The sequence below is a fragment of the Balaenoptera ricei genome, chromosome 16 (genome assembly GCF_028023285.1).
Source record: "Balaenoptera ricei isolate mBalRic1 chromosome 16, mBalRic1.hap2, whole genome shotgun sequence".
In the NCBI taxonomy this organism is placed as follows: Eukaryota; Metazoa; Chordata; class Mammalia; order Artiodactyla; family Balaenopteridae; genus Balaenoptera; species Balaenoptera ricei.
In genome coordinates this window covers 47,320,905-47,340,171 of record NC_082654.1, presented here as the reverse complement: position 1 = coordinate 47,340,171, position 19,267 = coordinate 47,320,905, and the positions used below count along the sequence as shown (strand labels likewise).

The following is a 19,267-nucleotide window of genomic DNA, read 5'->3' as shown; positions in this document are numbered from 1 at the left end:
GGTGTTGGCTGCAGGCAGGGTTATTGATACTTTCCTCCTGCTGCTTTAGGGATATGTCATTGCAGCTGTCTTAAGAGTTTGAAGGTCTTGGTTGAAATGTCAGTAGTGGGGAAAGTAGACACGTCATCAAGTGCAGACTCTCTATTCTGTCTCAGTTGGGTCTCTCTTTTCTGCATTTCTTGTGGCACTGTGATCATAGAATCAAAAGTACTCTGGCATAGTCCCAACTTTGATGAAGAGTTTTTATGAAAATTGGAAGGACTTACCTGACAACCATTGCCTTGCCCTATTTCAGAATTCTTAAGAAAGCTTGGCCCTCCATAATCAAGGCTTTCACCTCATACACCCAAAAGGAATCAGAATTCTTTATGAGACACTTGAAATATGTGTGAGTCCATCACTGTTGTATTAAATGCCAGGGAGGCTACTCTTCGGAGAAATACCTTTACCTGTACACATGTAGGTTTTAAGGTCTTCAAGGATGGTTCTGTCAGTGGGAATTTTAAACTCAGGGCAGAGAGGTATTTGAAAAGAGGATATGAGTCAAGGAATAGATGACAGTAGTTGAGAGACAATAAGAACAAACAAAATGATAACTCAAAAAAAATTTTTTTTATAGATTTTATTTATTCATTTATTTATTTATTTTATTATTTTTGGCCGTGTTGGGTCTTCGTTGCTGCGCACGGCCTTTCTCTAGTTGCGGTGAGCGGGGGCTACTCTTCGTTGCGGTGCACGGGCTTTTCATTGCGGTGGCTTCTCTTGTTGCAGAGCACGGGCTCTAGGTGCACGGGCTCCAGTAGTTGTGGCTCGGAGGCTCAGTAGTTGTGGCTCACAGGCTCTAGAGCACAGGCTCAGTAGCTGTGGCGCACGGGCTTAGTTGCTCCGCGGCATGTGGGATCTTCCCGGACCAGGGCTCGAACCCGTGTCCCCTGCATTGGCAGGCGGATGCTTAACCACTGAGCCACCAGGGAGGCCCCAAATATTTTACATTATAGTTTAAAATATATGAGAAACAGTAGACTGATGCCCAAGGTGATGAATATCGTAAAATTGAAGTATTAGTTTATCACATAGAATTAATGTATTACCCGACAATTCCTTGTGCTCCTTGATGGTTTGTCATGGGGAAAATGTTGAAAACCCTTGCCTGTTTTATATATTTAAAATGTGTTCATCCAAGCCTTAGCCTACTATGGAGGACATGGAAAATACAGGAAAATGTGAATGACACTATGTTCCAAAATCTTCTCTTGTAAAGTTTTAGTTTCTTATAACAGTTACAGGCCCTTCTTCCAGAAGTTTTCTTTTTACAATATACACTCCGTCCTCCATATCCATAGGTTCCACATCTGCTAATTCAAGCAGCTTCGGATCAAAAATATTCGAGAAAAAAATTCCGGAAGGTTCCCAAAAGCAGAACTTGAATTTGTTGCAACTATTTACATAGCACTTACATTGTATTGGGTATTATAAGTAATCTAGAGATGATTTAAGGTATATGGGAAGATGTGCGTAGACTATATGCTAACGCGTTTTATATAAGGAACTTGAGCATCTGTGGATTTTGGTATCTGGGGGGTCCTGGAACCACCCCCCCCCCATGGATACCGAGGGATGACTACGTACATATTATCATTCTTGGAGTAGGGAGTACAAGAAGGCTCTAAAACACAGGGTAGAATTGTACATGTGCACAATACATAAGAAGGAGTTTTGATAACCTGGTTAAGTGCTAAGGATTCATAATTCTGCCGCCAACTGACTGATACTCTAGGGAAAATTGGTGTCTCTGGTGTGCCTTGTTCATTGTGAGAAACAGTTTGCCCTCCTTTTAATTTGTTCCTGAAGTCCGATATTCCCATAGACACCTCAGGCCAAACAATGAGCCTTACAGTAATCAGGATACATTTTTTTTTTTGCCTTTAAAAGATATTTTTAACAGAAGTGATATTTAAATCAGGGGTGAAAGGATGGATGAGTTAATAAATAAGGTTGGACCAACTCACTTTCCATACAAAAAATTAAGATCCCTACTTCACACAAAACACAAAAGCAAATTTCAGATAGATTAAAGAAAGCTCCAAGTGTAAAAAACCAAAACTTTTGAACTGCTTGAAGAAAATATAGGCAATATCTTTAGAATCTTGGGTCACAGAAGGTTTCTTTTTTTTTTTTTTAACACAGCAGTTTCTTATTAGTCATCCATTTTATACACATCAGTGTATACATGTCAATCCCAATCTCCCAGTTCATCCGACCACCACCCCCACCTCCCACTGCTTCCCCACTTGGTGTCCATACATTTGTTCTGTACATCTGTGTCTCTATTTCTGCCCTGCAAACTGGTTCACCTGTACCATTTTTCCAGGTTCCACATATGTGCGTTAATATATGGTATTTGTTTTTCTCTTTCTGACTTACTTCACTCTGTATGACAGTCTCTAGAGTCATCCACGTATCTACAAATGACCCAATTTCATTCCTTTTTATGGCTGAGTAATATTCCATTGTATATATGTACCACAACTTCTTTATCCATTCGTCTGTTGATGGGCATCTAGGTTGCTTCCATGACCTGGCTATTGTAAATAGCACAGCAATGAACATTGGGGTGCATGTGTCTTTTTGAATTATGGTTTTCTCAGGGTATATGCCCAGTAGTGGGATTGCTGGGTCATATGGTAATTCTATTTTTAGTTTTTTAAGGAACCTCCATACTGTTCTCCATAGTGGCTGTATCAATTAACATTCCCACCAACAGTGCAAGAAGGTTCCCTTTTCTCCACACCTTCTCCAGCATTTGTTGTTTGTAGATTTTCTGATGATGCCCGTTCTAACTGGTGTGAGGTGATACCTCATTGTAGTTTTGATTTGCATTTCTCTAATAATCAGTGATGTTGAGCAACTTTTCATGTGCTTCTTGGCCATCTGTATGTCCTCTTTGGAGAAATGTCTATTTAGGTCTTCTGCCCATTTTTTGATTGGGTTGTTTGTTTTTTTAATATTGAGCTGCATGAGCTGTTTATATATTTTGGAGATTAATCCTTTGTCAGTTGCTTCGTTTGCAAATATTTTCTCCCATTCTGAGGGTTGTCTTTTCGTCTTGTTTGTAGTTTCCTTTGCTTTGCAAAAGCTTTGAAGTTTCATTAGGTCCCATTTATTTATTTTTGTTTTTATTTCCATTACTCTAGGAGGTGGATCAAAAAAGATCTTGCTGTGATTTATGTCAAAGAGTGTTCTTCCTATGTTTTCCTCTAAGAGTTTTATAGTGTCTGGCCTTACATTTAGGTCTCTAATCCATTTGGAGTTTATTTTTGTGTATGGTGTTAGGGAGTGTTCTAATTTCATTCTTTTACATGTAGTTGTCCAGTTTTCCCAGCACCACTTATTGAAGAGACTGTCTTTTCTCCATTGTAGGCACTTGGCACAGGCTCTGAAATTCTATGTTAACTTTAAAAACACACATGCTAACATAAAAGCATTTAATATTTTAACTAGACAGTCCAAATGCCATCAGTTGGGATGCTTTCAGCTGCAAGTAACAGAACAACCAACCCAACCTGGATTAAACAATGAAAAGCTTTACCAGCTCATATAAAAGGAGGTCTGTGTAAAAGGGCAGGATGGGCTTCAGAGGTGGTTGATCCAGCATATCAGAGGTCTGTTCAAAGACCCAGGTTCTTTCTGTCTGTCTGCTCTACCACTCATGGGGTTTACTTCATCTCAAGGCAGATTTCCACTGAGGTTGTAGATAGTTGTCAGCATTCCTGGCTGTGCATGACCTTGTGCATGGGAGGAAGAGAAGAAGAGAAGCTTGTTGCTCTCTCTAAGGGTGAGAAGGTAATTTCCCAGATGCCTCCAGCAGATCTCACCTCATGAGCCAGAAGTGGGCTCTTGCCAGTCAACCTACTCCAGGAAAAGAGGGTGAGGTGAGCATCCTGAGATGCAAGGTAACTCTGGGGAGAGAGGAATACTGAAGAGAATTGGGGCTCTGTTGAGGAGGAAGAAGGGGAGGCAACCAGCAGTATTCCCACTAGTCATTTTGTTTTAATGCTACTTTTTTGATGTCTGTTATGCCATGAGGTTTTTGAGTTAGAACTATTTTTTATGCGGCCATATGAGATGTCTTTCTTTTCTTCTGAGTAGTGTGATTTCTGTTTTAAGATGGCAGAGTGAAGCCAAATTTCAAAATATCCATCCTTTTAGATCTGAAGATATGAACAGCAAATGGATAAAAGTTAGCAGACATATACCAACAGCAAATTCAAAGAACACAGCTGATGGTCAGTAAGAGAAATGAAAGTTTCCAAGAATTCAGAGGGTTTGGCTCAGAGTTGTTCTTCACCTCTCACTATGCAGAGGCTCTATGAGAGAAAAGGATAGTGAGCAAATACTGCAAAATCCTTAATGGGTGTGGCAGGAGAGTGGGTGAGTACAGGTAGTGCTGTGTTGTAGGAGCACTGGGAATTGCAGGTGACTGGAATCCCTTCCCTGAATGTTTCTCTCATGTAACAAAGAAAAGCATACTAGAGATCGTTATTTTGGTATGTCCCGGCTGGGAAAGAAGTAGAGAAGAAAGGCAGAATGACAGTAAACCCTGGAGCTGATTATCTTCATCAGTAAACTGGGAGTTAGCAGAACACCTGACAGAAGGCAACCTTGATAAAGGGAGTCTCTGGTGAACAGTAAGTGGAAGAAGCGGCACATAGTGAACCCGGGGTGACAGGGCTCCCTTATCTCTTTCATGGGCTAGGTAGGGGTGTTCATTGGATAGGCAGGATTTGAAGGAAATGGAATGATTACAAAGGAACAACCTGGGCTGACTCTTTCTGATGGAAATGAAATATCACAAGGATTGAGGGAATTACAGAATGTTAGGGAGGAGAAGAATATATCCCTGGGAGAAGAGAGCAGAGTTAGGCTGCTTGTAACCCTAGCCCCTGTTGAGCTGGATCCCTTTTCCTTTTATCACACTCCTGAACCTCCCTTCCCCACAACACACCTGCACAAAGCTGCTAGAATGCAGCACCAGCTGAGGATGTGGCTGGGAGGGGAAAGGTTCCCCTAGATTACACAGTAACACCGACAGAAGTGCTCCACAGAACATCCTGAGCCAATGAGAAGACATGGCCAGGCCTCTGCATTCACAGCAAGGTGGAGAGAAAGGCACAGTGCCTGCAGAAAAAAGATGCAGTCTGTTCTGGAAGGAATAATAATTTCCCTTCAAAACAGAAGAGAGTCCTGCATGAGCTATTAAGAACCTGAGTTTCTTAGAACATTGGCTCAGAAATGATGATAATAATAAAATAACAGAATGAGGTGGAAAGGGGAAAATATGGGGCCAAGGAGACTCATAGAGAACCAATTTGCAGAATAAACAAATTAGAAGCAGCTAGGAATGGAATAGTCATGGCTGAAAAATTAACTTACTGACAGAGCACAATCTTGAGATATTCAGTGAGTGCAGAAGAAAAAGAAAGATTGAAACAAGTGAAAATGATAGGTGTGGTATTGGACTTCCTGGAGGCGGAGCTGAGCTAGAAGTATGGGCCTTCAGTTTTTTGTTCAAGTTCCTCTTGGAATTAGGTTTTTGGTTGCAGAGAATTGACCACTTTAGACAGCTCTCATTTGGAAATGTGTAAGCATTGACAAATGGTGAAAATGAATGTTCATGTTCTTCCTAGAAGAATACCAATGAGATGAAAGATTTATTTATAGCCTGAGATACCAGGAAAATTCCCCTTTGAAGCAATTTGTTTCCTGGCAGTGATACTAAAAGCTCCCTTCCCCCACCACATGATGATTTTCTATGCTTTGCAGGACCTGGTCTTTTGCTAAATGTAAATACTGACCTGCTGATCTCAGGGCAAGCTGCTTTTCCTATAGCCAGAACCCACTTTGTAGGACAGGTTCTATGGAGAAAAAAAATTTTTTTGTTCTGTCAGACATTTATGGTTAATCATTGACATTTTCTACATTAAAAAAAAAAGTCTCTCAAGTAAGTCTGGGTGATAGGTTAGCATGAAAGAAGAGCAAACAACTCCACTAATGTTTACTTTAGTTGACTAGAAAACTGAACTTTCATTCCTTGCATGTCACCAAGTATGGTTTAGAATCTTTACGTTGTAAATTGCTGTGGGGAGTAGATCATAGAGCAGAAATTGGTTGCTGGAATGGACTTGTCATGAATTATTCATTCACTACCTAGTTCCTAGGAAATCAGCTGGAGGAAGTAGTTAGTCCAGTTTGATCACCGGAGTGGTATGCTAAGGGCTCTAGCAAGCCCTTACAAGTCCGGCAGCAGCGACGATGTGCTTCTGCTGGCTGCTGTAGGGCAGCAGCTGCTGTGCATTGCAGGCAGAACCAAGGAACATGCTGCTGGGGGAGAGCTGCACTGAGGACTCCCTGATGCTTCTTGCCAGAAAATGAAGCTTCAGGTAGGAGAAGTGCCCTGTTAGCGTGGCCGGATTTCTCACGGATCTTAGGGATGCCGTTAGGCCTTATGGAACAAATCTGCATAGAACTGGAGTTGCTCAAGGGTGCCTCACTAGTGAGGTTGCCAGCCAGAGAAGCTTAGCAGTTTATTTCCATTTTCAAGGGTGTACTTTGTTTCTAACAAAACCGTTCCTTGAAATTGTGAAAAGTATTCTTGCGCCAAATAAACATTTAAGTCTATAAATTATAGCATATGTTTTAATGATATCTCCTACTCTTGGTGTAAAAAATGTCTTTTTTATTGACATAATATTGGTCATATAATTTAAAATCATGGAATTATGACTTTGGAAAATCATGAGAAAGACAACTTAGTTTATAATTTGCATGAGCACAGCTGCAGGCTCCATTGTATTTTCTAGAGGAAAGGCACCTTGGTTCTTTCTGTTGGAGCATTCATTTTGGGAAGATCTTTTAGCTTCTCATAAGATGGAAAATGCATAAAAGATGAAACAGTAACAAAAGGTCTTTGTTCTATTTGTTGGTATTATTTACTGTGTGTGTGCGCGCACGCGCGCGTGTGTACGTGCGCACGCGCACTCTCTCTTTCTCAGTAAGCCAGACATGTAATTTCATTTGGCAGGGACATTCTAATGTTGCCATTTGCATGTCTGTCTTATTTTGTATGGATGCTCTCTCTGTTAACTTTGCTGAGGCTATGAGTTGCTCTTGAGCTGGAGGGACAAAAGTAGTAAAGATGAAAAGAGCCTCAAGGAATCTGGGCCAAATTGGATATACATATTTCATCATGAAATACCATTTATAGTTTTGAAACTCTTAAGTAAACAAACATCCCTTGAACACATACACTCTGAGCTCTGAGACAACCAGTGACGATCAATAGTCTCCTTCTGCATCATTTTCTTAAGCTCCACAAGAGAAAGGGATCTTTGTTTTGTTCACTTATCATTCCCAAGGGCCTAGAACAGTACTGGGCACATAGTAGGTGGTTAATAAATGTATTCCCTGAATGAGAATGTTCTGTACTAAAGAAAACAGTCTTCCTACGAAGGTTATAGTATTTACAGTGTTACAGTTTCTTTGAAAACTTTTACAACAAACGTATTCTGAATTGTATTGGTAAAGATTTTTCAGGTAACTTCAAGGAATTATGTATTTCTTGGATATATAAAGAGTTTTAAAGTGGCAGAAATTAAAATCCATTCATTTTACTGTCTCTATAATTAAGGTTTTTAAAAAATCAACAGTGAATACAAAGACCTTTCATTTTTTGGTGTAACTTTTACTTCATGTTCAAAAAATGAAAATTACTTAATGGAACATGTATTTGGAAAAGAGTGTATTCATCAGTACCTTATTAGGGATATTATCATTCTAATCATGCCATGTTACATGTAACATTTTAAAAAGCATTTATCATTCTATGTCAGAAGGCTTTTAAAACTACAAACCCATTTATTCATAACTTCTAGGGTAAGTTTAAGACTGCAGTATGTTTGGAGCTGAGTGGAACTAAGCAGGGCAACATATTACCCATAAATAATATCACATTTGAGAGCTCAGTGGAACCAAAAGGGGTCATCTCTGTTAACTTCTCTCTCCTCCCCGCTCCCACACAAGCCCACTTTATAAAGGACAAAACTGAAATCCAGAGAACATAGATGAATGGTCCAAGAACAAATGGTTAGCTGTTATGGTTTTACGCTTGACCATCTCAGATTTTTTAGTTGCTTGTTACTTTATTATTGCCACATTAAAGCTTAGAAAAATGAAGCAGATAATCACACTATTATAAATTTGGACTGTATTATTTTACTGAAGACAACTATTAGTGCATCTTGCATTACTTTAAATAAATTGTCTTAGTCTATTTGTTGAAATACAGTTTTATAAATTGTAGACTTTTCACCCTTTTGTGATGTATTTTTTTTCCTGAGTTAAAATTGTAATGGCTAAATGTGCCTTAAATTTTATTTCAAATTTGAACTTTTTTATAAAATGATGTTTTGTTCTATTTTTGTTACTCCTTAAAACTATCTGGGTTTTGCTTTTATTTTTGAGATAGATGTAGATTGTTACATAATTTTTCTGAGTCCTTTTTACCGACTATATTAGTCTGCTTGGGTTGCCTTAATAAAACGTTACGTGTGTGGAGACAGAGAGGTATCTCTCTCTTTCCCATCTCAAAGGGATAAGCAAAATGTGGTAAATCCATACAATAGAATGTTATTTAGCCGTGAAAAGGAATGAAGTATTAATACATACTGCAGCATCAGCAAACCTTGAAAACATTATGTTAAGTGAAAGAAACCAGACACAAAAGGCCACATTTTGTCTGACTCCATTTGTATGAAAGACAGAGATAGAAAACAGATGAGTGGTTGCTAGGGACTTGGAAGAGGGGAATGGGGTTTTGTTTTAGGGTAGTGAAAATGTTCTGGAACTAGAGAGGGATGATGGTTGCTGAACATTTTAAGTATACTAATGTCACTGAATTGTGCACTTTAAAATGGTTGAAATGGTAAGTTTTCTGTGTGTTTTACCACAAGAAAAAACAAAAAAGATGAGCTTACAACCAGAAAAATATTTTTCAGGAAAAGGTAAAATCATGATTCTTATGAACAAATATTAAGGAATTTATTATACTCATGTGATATGAAAGAACTAGCAGATGTTTAACCAGTTCAAAGGAAAAGTCAAAAGAGCACCAATTTATGTAAAGGAAATATTGAGAACTGCAAATGGAGACAAAACTGATTTTTCCATGGGAGAGGGGTGGAAGTCAAAAGTCACTCTCAAATAGGACATCACTTACTTATTAAGTACCTACATTGTACAAAGAATTGCACATAGCTCATAGTTTTCCATTGAAACTCAACATTTTTCCCCTATAGTCTCCCCTCTTTTGATAAAAAATCTCATAGAAAAATTATTCTTGATCAAAATTAAGATCCTATTAGATTTGGCCTGATAATTTATATAGGGACAACGAGAGTGTTAATTTCCCTTATGGGCCTTCTTAAGTTGCTTTGCTGGAAGTTTTTCTAAGGAATATCAAAGTGGATTTTTTAAAGCCTCATTATTTGTGGTCCTAACATTAGGAAGCCAAACCAAGAATTTGCTATCAAATTTCACTTACAGTACCTATAAATTTTCCTAATTCTTGAGATCCCCCAAATACTTTGTTTCCTAGGCCTGCCAGGAAGTGGCTTTCCTTACTTGTCTGTAAGGCTGGGAACCTTTAAGCCAGTTTTCCCAAGAAGGGCTCTGAAAAACACAACCTGAGTTCCTTAAATGTGCCTGGTCATATCTGATTGAATGAGCACCATCCTTAAATGTGAGCTTAGCTGCAAAATCAGAGTTTCCAATTATGTCCTAGTAAGAAAGAGGACAGATTCTTATTGAACCTATGCAGGTAACTTTATTGCTATGAAGATAAGAATATGCAATAAGAGTTATGAATTCTGGAGGGCTCAGGCAGGGAGAATAAGATATCATTGACAGGGGTTTCATTTCAGTTTATGAAAGCAGAGTCTACTAAATTATTGTGAGTTAAAGGAAAGAGAAAGGGCTTCCTTATATATTTAGGAAATAGAACATTCAAACAGTATCAAGAATGTTTAAAACAAAACTAACAATATTCCCTCATCAATTCATTTAACCTTGTTTGATTAGTTCTTATTGCACTGAATCTTGGTAAGAGTTCTGGAAATCATGACTTAGTTCACTGGTATGGTCTCAGAGTTGTTTAAATGATGCCATCAGAAGCCTGTACCCAAAAGTACCTGGCATAGTCCTTTTCCATGGGCCTCTGACACAGCCCTGTAGCCTGTAGCTGATTGCAAGAGCTTTCAGGGAAACATCAGACTAAAATAAACAAACAGAAAATATCTGTAGATGGCAAAAGACTTAAAATGGCTGTGCTTACTCTATTAGTGATATTTTTAAAAATGAAATGTCTTATGAGAGAGTTTATGTCAAGAAACATGTAACTGGCAGGGAAATTTGGCTATTTCTTCGGCATGCAAAACAAGATAATTAAGTCAGTCCCCCCCAAATTTTAGACAAAATAATTATAAACATAATAAACTCTATATTTAAGGAATGCAATGAACAGTACATCTGATTTATAAAAAATGAATGAGCATAAACTTTACAGAGAAAAAAATCTTCAGATATAATAATCCTTAAACATTAATATATCATGAATACAACACAAATATATCAGGACTGTCAAGTAAAGAGATTCAGTAAGTCTGAAATAGTTCCTAAACTTTCTGTATATTGATGAAACTCCATAGTAGGTGATGGGAATCCCCAACTGAAAACCATTGGCCTAGAAGGTGCTAGATTCAAATATTAAAAGTAAAGTAGTGACCACGTTAACATTTTAAAAAAATAACAGAAATCATGTCTGATAACAACTACAGAGTACAGAGCAGCATCAGGACTCTGATAAATAGAAATGTATCACGACAGCGCAGTACTGACAGATCTCTTCTCATTTCATAACTCTTCCCATGCAGTTCATCAATAGTAACAAATCAAGAAAACCTAGTTAGTCTCAGTACCTTTCCTTTTATAGGATGAAAAGATAAACCTTTGTGATTTTTCAGGGCCCCCCTGGGAAATCTCAAAGACAGGTTTAGGAGCAAAAGATATCATGAAATTTTGATTTCATTTTATTTTACATTTAAGATTTGATTTTGTGAAGACAAGAAACCAAAAGTTTTCAGGAGATTTGAACATTTAAAAGAGAAATTGGATCATGGGTACCTGAGAAACAATGACTACTCATTTTAATATTTACTCTAGCTTTTTTTTTTTTATAAATTTATTTTTGGCTGCGTTGGGTCTTCGTTGCTACGCGTGGGCTTTCTTTTTTTTTTGGTTGCGGCGAGCAAGGGCTACTTTTCCTTGCGGTGTGCAGGCCTCTCATTAAGGTGGCTTCTCTTGTTGCTGAGCACGGGCTCTAGGCATGCAGGCTTCAGTAGTTGTGGCTCGTGGGCTCAGTAGGTGTGGCTCAAGGGCTCTAGAGCACAGGCTCAGTAGTTGTGGCTCATGGGCTTAGTTGCTCCGCGGCATGTGGGATCTTCCTGGACCAGGGCTCGAACCCACGTCCCCTGCATTGGCAGGTGGATTCTTAACCACTGCGCCACCAGGGAAGCCCAGTGACTACTCATTTTAAAGTGACAATAAACATTTGAAAAATAAGCATAGAAGGTAACATTATTGTAAAGAATTTAACTCTTTCATAAGTGAGGAACCTTTTGTTTTCTACTTAAATCAAGGACATAATAAAGTTAACATAAAAAGCACAGAAAATTAATCTGATAAAACACAGAGTCTGTTACCTAGGGATATTGTAGAGAAGGTAAAGAATAACTCTACTGAGAATAAAGAGGTTAAAGAATAACCTCTTACTGAGAGAAGACCAATTATCAAGAAAATTTGTAATTTTAACAGTTAAAATAAAATTCTAGTTTTGCATCAGCATAATATTTGATACTAAAGGAATAACAAGCTCTTTTATGAAATATCATTAATTAACCCATCAAGAATGAGCCAGCTTGGGCTAGGGCAAATAAAATTCCCTTTCCTCAAACCTTCTACAACTTTCTTGTTTTGTTCTTCACAGGTCTTTCTTATTCTGGAATAACCAGCCCTTTTATTTTAGGACAAAACTATTTTTTCCCCTTAATAAACCAAAAACCCATCTCATTACTGAACACATAAAGTTGTACCTCTTGTTTGCCATTGCTTCTAGTGGTCTCATTCACATGTGTTAGTTTCAACTTTTAACCAAAGTAACTTCTGTTACACAGAGGAAACTAGAGGGTGGGTAATTGTGAGCTATCACACACCATCATTTTAGCAGACTAGCAGGGCTAACATCCAGCATTAATACAACTTTTTATAGCTACACATATTCTTATACAAGTCTTACAGAGGCAAAAATTGAACACGTTTAACAGATTAACAGATTCAAAGATGCAGTCTCTTTGTAGCACATAGAAATATGAAGCAAAAGTATGTAAATTTAAAATTATGCTTACTAATAAATGTTTCAGTATTCTCACTTATAAATATTCTAGGTATCCAAATATAAGTTCATCAGAATAATGATTGGATTTGGTTAAACACAGATTTACATTTTTCATAATCTTAAACATTAGGTAGAGGTAATGATAGTTTTTTCAATCAGAAAACTTACAAGTTTAGGAAAAATACCCAGATAGAATAAAAATCTATGCTTATACTTAACACTGATAAATCAGAAAAGACATAGCTATGTTTATTAAACTATAAATATTAAGCCAGTCTCATTTGCCAAAAATTTGCCTAAATTATGTTAATCTGATTTCTTAAGACATTTCTGAATTGGTTTCTGTAGGGATGTTTTTATAATCTAGCACACTGAAAGTATTAGAATTCCACCTTCCCTACTTTGTAGGAATTTTAGGAATACTCTGTTTATACAAGTACTTACCTATATAAGTCAACTTCTGGTTCTAGATTCCCTTAATATGAGAGATTTTATAATCTAGTAAGATTTATAATCTAATTTAATACCATCCCTAGGTAGAAAATTATTACACCTTCACACAATGAAAGTTAAAGACCTTTCTGAATTACAGATACATAGACATGCAGACACAAAGCTTATAGCTACAATTCCAAAATTTCAGCCATGGGTCAAGAGTAAACATAAAATTACAAAATTCATTGGTCTATATCAAAGACCTGTTTTCTTTCCTGTGGCTATGAGTTCTTAATTGACTTGAGCTCTGAACAGACAAATAGACAAACAGAAAAAGCTAACATATCAGATTATCTATAGTCTTACCCATTAACCCATTTATTGAAATACAGAGGTTATAAAGATGATGAGACCATAAAACCAAATTCCCAATGGAAAATAATTTATCAGAGATAAACAAATCAAGGCAAACATAGTAGAGAGCCAGAGTTCTCTCCCTTCCAAGCAGATCCCAGTTTTCCCACCCAGGATATTTGAATAGGATAGAATAATGTGGTTTGAATAGGATAGCTCTAAGAGATGGCTCTGACTGTCCTAAAGGAATTAATGTTATCCTGGCCTTCAACCATTCACTGTGGCAAGGAGTAGGGGCAGAATGTTGCTAGGAAACAGAAATTCCCTCCTAGCTCAGACAGTGGCTAGACCAAAAGACTGGCATTAGTTACCAGCCTGTGCCATTGATTAGAAACAAATAAATGGATAGCAACTTAACTGTAACAGAATTTGGCACCAGGACCTGGAGAGTTGCAAGTAAGAGACCCTAATGTGAGAATTGACCAAGTGAATTTAAGTGGTGATAGATTGGCAATCTCTTGTCAACAGTGATTGTTTTAAGCCAGTCAGTACCCACTCCTAGAGCTGGGAGTGGGAACCAATCCTACTGAAGGGCAAGGCTGGGAAAATCAGGGCAAAGGTGTCTAGTTGAAAGCAAATATTAGGACTTTCTAATATTCCCCTCTTGCAGAAAAATAAAATATTAAACTTGAGATTTTCTTGTACTTTATTTCCCAAATTGAGCAATTTGATTATGATATCATGGGCATGGATTTCTTTTAGTTTATCGTTTTTGGAGTTCATTCAGCTTCTTTAATCTGTAGGTGTATGTCTTTCTCCAAACTTGGGAAAATTTTAGCAAGTATTTCTCCAAATATTTTTCATCACTGTACTCATTCTTCTTTACTTTTTGGATTCTAGTGATAGGACTGTTAGACTGTTTTGCTTCACAGATCCCTGAGATCTGTTCATATTTTTTAAAAAATCTTTTTTCCTCTCTGTTGATTAAATTGAATACTTTTTCTATCAAGTTCTTGATTCTTTTATTCTGTCATCTCTGCTATTGAGTCCATTTTATTTCAAGAGTGTTGTGATTGCTCATTTGAGTATATTTATAATGGCTGCTTAAAGTCTCCATCAGATCTCAGCACCTCTATCATCTTGTTATTAGTGTCATCTTGTTATTGGTGTCCCATCCTTTATTTTTAACCTGTTTGTATTTACATATTTACAGTGTTTTTCTTGTAGGCAGCACGTAGTTATGTCTTGCTTTTTTATTCAGTCTGAAAATCTCTGCCTTTTAATTAGGGTGTTTAAACTGTACACCACACACACACACACATAAATACATATACATGTATGTGTATATAGCTAAACTTCTATATTATAACTGTACATTCATAAATAGTTGTAAAAAATGATATAGAGAGAAATTGTGTATTCTTACACCACTCCCTCTTTCTTCTCTTTTTCCTGCTATCAAATGCTTTTTAAGAATTCCTTTTTGTTTTATCTATGGTGTTAATGACTATATATCTTTGTATAGCTTTTTCAGTGTTTGCTTATCTTTGGAAGTTTTGATTTGATTGTTTTTTATATCTTAAATCTCTTTAACTTTTTGAACATTTGGAAAACAGTTATAATAGTATTTTGATGTCCTTTTCTGCTGATTCTAACATATGTACCAGTTTTAATTGACTATTCTCATTAGAGGTCATGTGTTATTCCTTCTTTGCATCTCTGGTATAAATCATTTCTACTGCATACCAAAGTGCAGAGCAAAGCACTTGTATGATTGAGTTGCTGCCTGAACTAGTTACTTTTTTTTAATGGAATATAATTTTTACTTGAAAGAATGACAGTCAAACTATAGTTATCTTGACTTGGATATTTGGCAAACGTTTTCTCTAAATTGAATGAATGAGCCAGTCTTTCACTTTAAGGGAAGCAAGCAACAGTTTTTGTTGCCAAATTTGAGGTTTGTAAGCAAAAATTAGAATTTCAGAAAACTTGTATCCACCACTGTGAGCTTAGTAGCTTTTCAGTAATTAAAGATTCTTCTGATGCAATTGATGGTCATATTAATGAGTGTGGGGTTTTTTGATATTGCATAATAAAATGTGTCAGTCTTGGAGATTTGCATAATTCAGTGAGCCAATAGTCTCTAAATGGCCAAGGTGTGATGTTATAAAATCATGCATGGTTAAGAGATTGTTTCAAAGAAAGATGGGGCAGTTGATTTTAATAGAGTATTAAAAGTTCATTAATATCATTTCAGAGTCTAAATGCCAGGTAACTGTTGAGTTTTTGTGTAGTACAAAGAATAATATCCACAGTTGTTTCATGGTTATTAAAATACATATTCCTTTTCTAACTACGTAACTGTATAAAGCCAAATAGTCTTCATTTACTTTAGTCAAAACAGCATATCAGAGGAGATTGAATGCACAAGCAGATATGAGAATCCAGCTGTCTTCTATTAATTAGACAATAACAAGATTCATAAAAATGTAAAAACATGCTACTCCGCTCACTTTAGTTGTTTGTTTGTAAAAATAGTTGTTTTTCATAGAATTGTTATTTATTTTAATTTGGTTTATTATTGTTAATTCTAAATGAATTAAGAGATTCATATTTTTAAAATTGTCCATTTTAATTTCTAATATGGTAAATATCAATAGATATAACCCACATAAACAAAAGGTTTTTGGAGTCCTTGGTAATTTTTTATGTTGTGAAGGAGTCCTGAGACCAAAGGTACTGCTGTACCTCCTGGCATGGCATATATATTCCAGGGTGGCTGAGGGCAGGAGGAATGCTGGAGAAAGGAATAGCAGTTTCAGGAGAGGAAAATGTCTTCCCAGAAACCCTCAAGGGTAATATCTTTAGAGAGAACTTTCTTACATATTTACCCTTCATTGCAAAATAGTGTGAGAAAGTGAGAACTTTTGGTTGGGTCTGTTGCTGCTCAGAATAAAGTTGGAGTTCTGTTGGTGGAGATAGATATTGGGTAGACAGTTACCCATGTCTGTTACACATAAGTTTGGGGTTGTGTGTGTGTGTGTGTGTGTGTGTGTGTGTGTGTGTAATGACTGCTCATGTTCAGAGTTTCAGGGAAACTCCCACATGAAGTTCTTTTGTTTGACTACTTTATACAGAGTCCCCAAAACTTGCTTAGACACCTCACCTCATTGTCTTCTTGTTAATTCTTGGCTTGTTACAGGGCATGTTTGGTCTCAGTAGGCTCTGCATCTTGGCTCTACCTGCAGGGTACATTTTATTGGAGTCACATATGGACTTGGAAAATCATTGACAGGACTGATTAAATTGTGAAATGTCCCATATTTTTCAACAGAGCTTCTCTTTATCTTTGTGATTTGGTAACTTCTTACATTAACAAAACTTTCCTTTCTCACACCTTGACTCAGTTTTTTCCAGTCTATTTATCAGTCTGTTCCCTGACTGACTTATTTGTATTAACTCAATTGTGAGCTCACTGCCATCTTTTACACAGAAATTTACCTTTTCAGTAGTCATGATTTGCTTTATAAAACATGAGTCACAGCCTTCATGGATTATTCTGGCCTGGGATTTAGAATCAGACTTGCATCTTAAAGTGTGGCCTGGGGACCAGCAGCATGGGAGTCACCTGGGAGCTTATTAGAAACACAGAATCTCAACCTACCTCAGACCTAACAATCTGCATTTTAGCAAGATCCCTAAGTAATTCAAGTGCACAAAGTTTCAGAAGAACTGGTCTAAGGGAGACAACAAGTGAGAAGAGGGCATGGAGCTGTGTTCTGAGGAGGCTTCTTGTTTAATGTAGACAAAAAGAGTCCATAAAGAGATGTGGAGATGAGAGCCAGACAGGGAGGTGTGTGGTATAGCAGTGTGACATCTCCGTGCCCTCTCTGAGGAAGGAGGGTGCAGTGAGGCTCTCGTCTCTCCCAGGGTTACAGGATGGTGGGACCCACTGAGCAGTGACGGAACGTATTAGAGATTGTGTGAAGATAATTTGCCAGGGTTTTTATCACTTAGGCATTGAAGCTTAGTTTCAGCTTGAACTGGACTGGAACTCTTTTTCTCTTCGTTATGCCTCGTTCCAGTTCTCAACATTGATGTTTGGCAAACTTTCCTTCTTCTCATTCAGAAACTTGACATTCTGACTGTAGGAGAGAATGGTGTCACCCACTCTACCTGATATAATTTACGTATGTGCTTTTTTTATGTCATTCGTCACCTTTTCCCTAGATGTACATTCCTCATTGAAACACTATTTCAAGGCACTTCTGTGGTAATGTTAACAATGGCACAGGCCTAGGAGTTAGATTTATTTTTGTCAGTATTCTGTGACTGATACAGTTGTTTGTATATGGCAGTTGCATAGTAAATAAGTATGGAATGAATGAGAAACTGACTTGAATGAGTCCTGGGATTTGCTTCCTTTCAATAAGTCCAAATAATTGTAGCAGTGTTTAAGGAAAAAAAAACCCAAAAATATGATCTTTTGAAACTGAATTGTTAATTTCCTACCAAGTAGTGGAGAAGCAATGCCAAATATTGACAGCTTTCAGGCTTTAAAACATCTGTATCTTCTGGGGCTGGCTGTTTGATTTTACCATGTAAAATATTGAATTGTTCTAACAAGGAAGACAGAATAAAGGCTTTACATCATTAAATTTATTTCTCAAGTTCATAAAGTAAAGAGCAACTTTTAGATCTCAGTCTGGATTTATAATGTTACCTAGCTTAACAGCTAGGCTTCTCCCTACCTCAGTACGATTCTTTACGGAATAATGAATGTCAGAAGGTCTAGGACATGAATTATTGCTGCTCAGAACTTTTCTGTAGATTTCCAGACGGTGTTAAACTGGCCATTTCTTGTAAGGTAGCAGGTAATTTGATAGTGGTTATAATTGGTTTTCTGTACAAATAATCCAAAGCATATGGTATCTTTGTTTTAATTTAGTAGACTAAATTAAAATTTAGTAGTAAATCGCCAGCAGATGAGCCTTTAAGTCGGATTTACAGCAGTGCTGTATGTTTGTCCCTAGTACGTTCTTGACTCATGAATGAAACTTGAATGATTGTAAATTTACCTTTTCTGTGGACAGAGGGACTCATTTCCCAGAGAGGTAGATTTTAGTGATATATTGCCAACACCTTGAGCACACTTTATATAATTTTTTCTTTTCCTTTATAACTATCTAATTGACGAGCTTAAGACCAAGAAACATTCTGTGAGACTAAACACTTAATAGCACTGTCTGTATTGTATTACATTTAAGAGACTTGAACTTCTCTATTCCTGCTCAGATTTATAAAGTATGGGAGAATTTAATAAAATTATTCCCAAAATTACACAAACACATTGCTATAAAGACAAAGAAGACAACATTGCCAAAACACGTGCTGACTGCAGGCTGCTTGGGAGATCTTGAAACACTTCATCATCATTTTAGTCATATCAAGTGTTCAGGAGCAAAGTGTACAGAAGTCAAGGCAGTCTGTAATTTGGTGGATTGAGGGGAAGGAGAAAGTCAAAATTTTCTTGGTGGCCAGCTTTCTTTAAGGAGAGCCTTGGTGGAATGGAATCAGCTCTTCCTCAAAGGAGTTTTTAAATGATCCACCAGCTCCTTTGTACTTCCTTCTGATCAAAGGATTTTACCTACATCTCAACCTTCTCTAATCTTCGCCATGGTTATTGCATGGCATGTGAACTGAAAAGAGAATAGATAATTTAAAAAATACACGTTAAGATCATCTCTTCCATTTGTAATAGTTTTTTATTTAACTCATTTGATTTAGAGCAAGGCTGAGTGGATTCAGGGAAGGTTACTTTATTATTTTAAAAAATCAGATTTACATTTGGAACATTTGCTTTTTTTAGAAGTTTATAGTGTGGAATATTATTGTATTCGTTTGCTAGGGCTACCATAACGAAGTACCACAGACTGGGTGGTTTAAACAACAGGAATTTATTTTCTCACAGTT

General features: G+C 37.0%; 1 protein-coding gene across 5 annotated transcripts in view; it reads left to right on the top strand.

Annotated features, from left to right (window-relative positions):
• MARCHF8 (membrane associated ring-CH-type finger 8) overlaps positions 1-19,267 on the top strand; it is a 111,105-nt gene that overhangs the window by 67,656 nt on the left and 24,182 nt on the right. Inside the window, exon 1 of one of the 5 annotated variants that reach the window (XM_059899774.1) lies at positions 6,273-6,440. The exons of the other annotated variants lie outside the window; for them this stretch is intronic. Coding sequence (XP_059755757.1) covers positions 6,429-6,440 — 12 coding nt within the window. The 5' untranslated portion in view covers positions 6,273-6,428. Of the gene's footprint in view, positions 1-6,272; positions 6,441-19,267 lie in introns of those variants that run through there. 5 annotated transcript variants of the gene reach the window in all.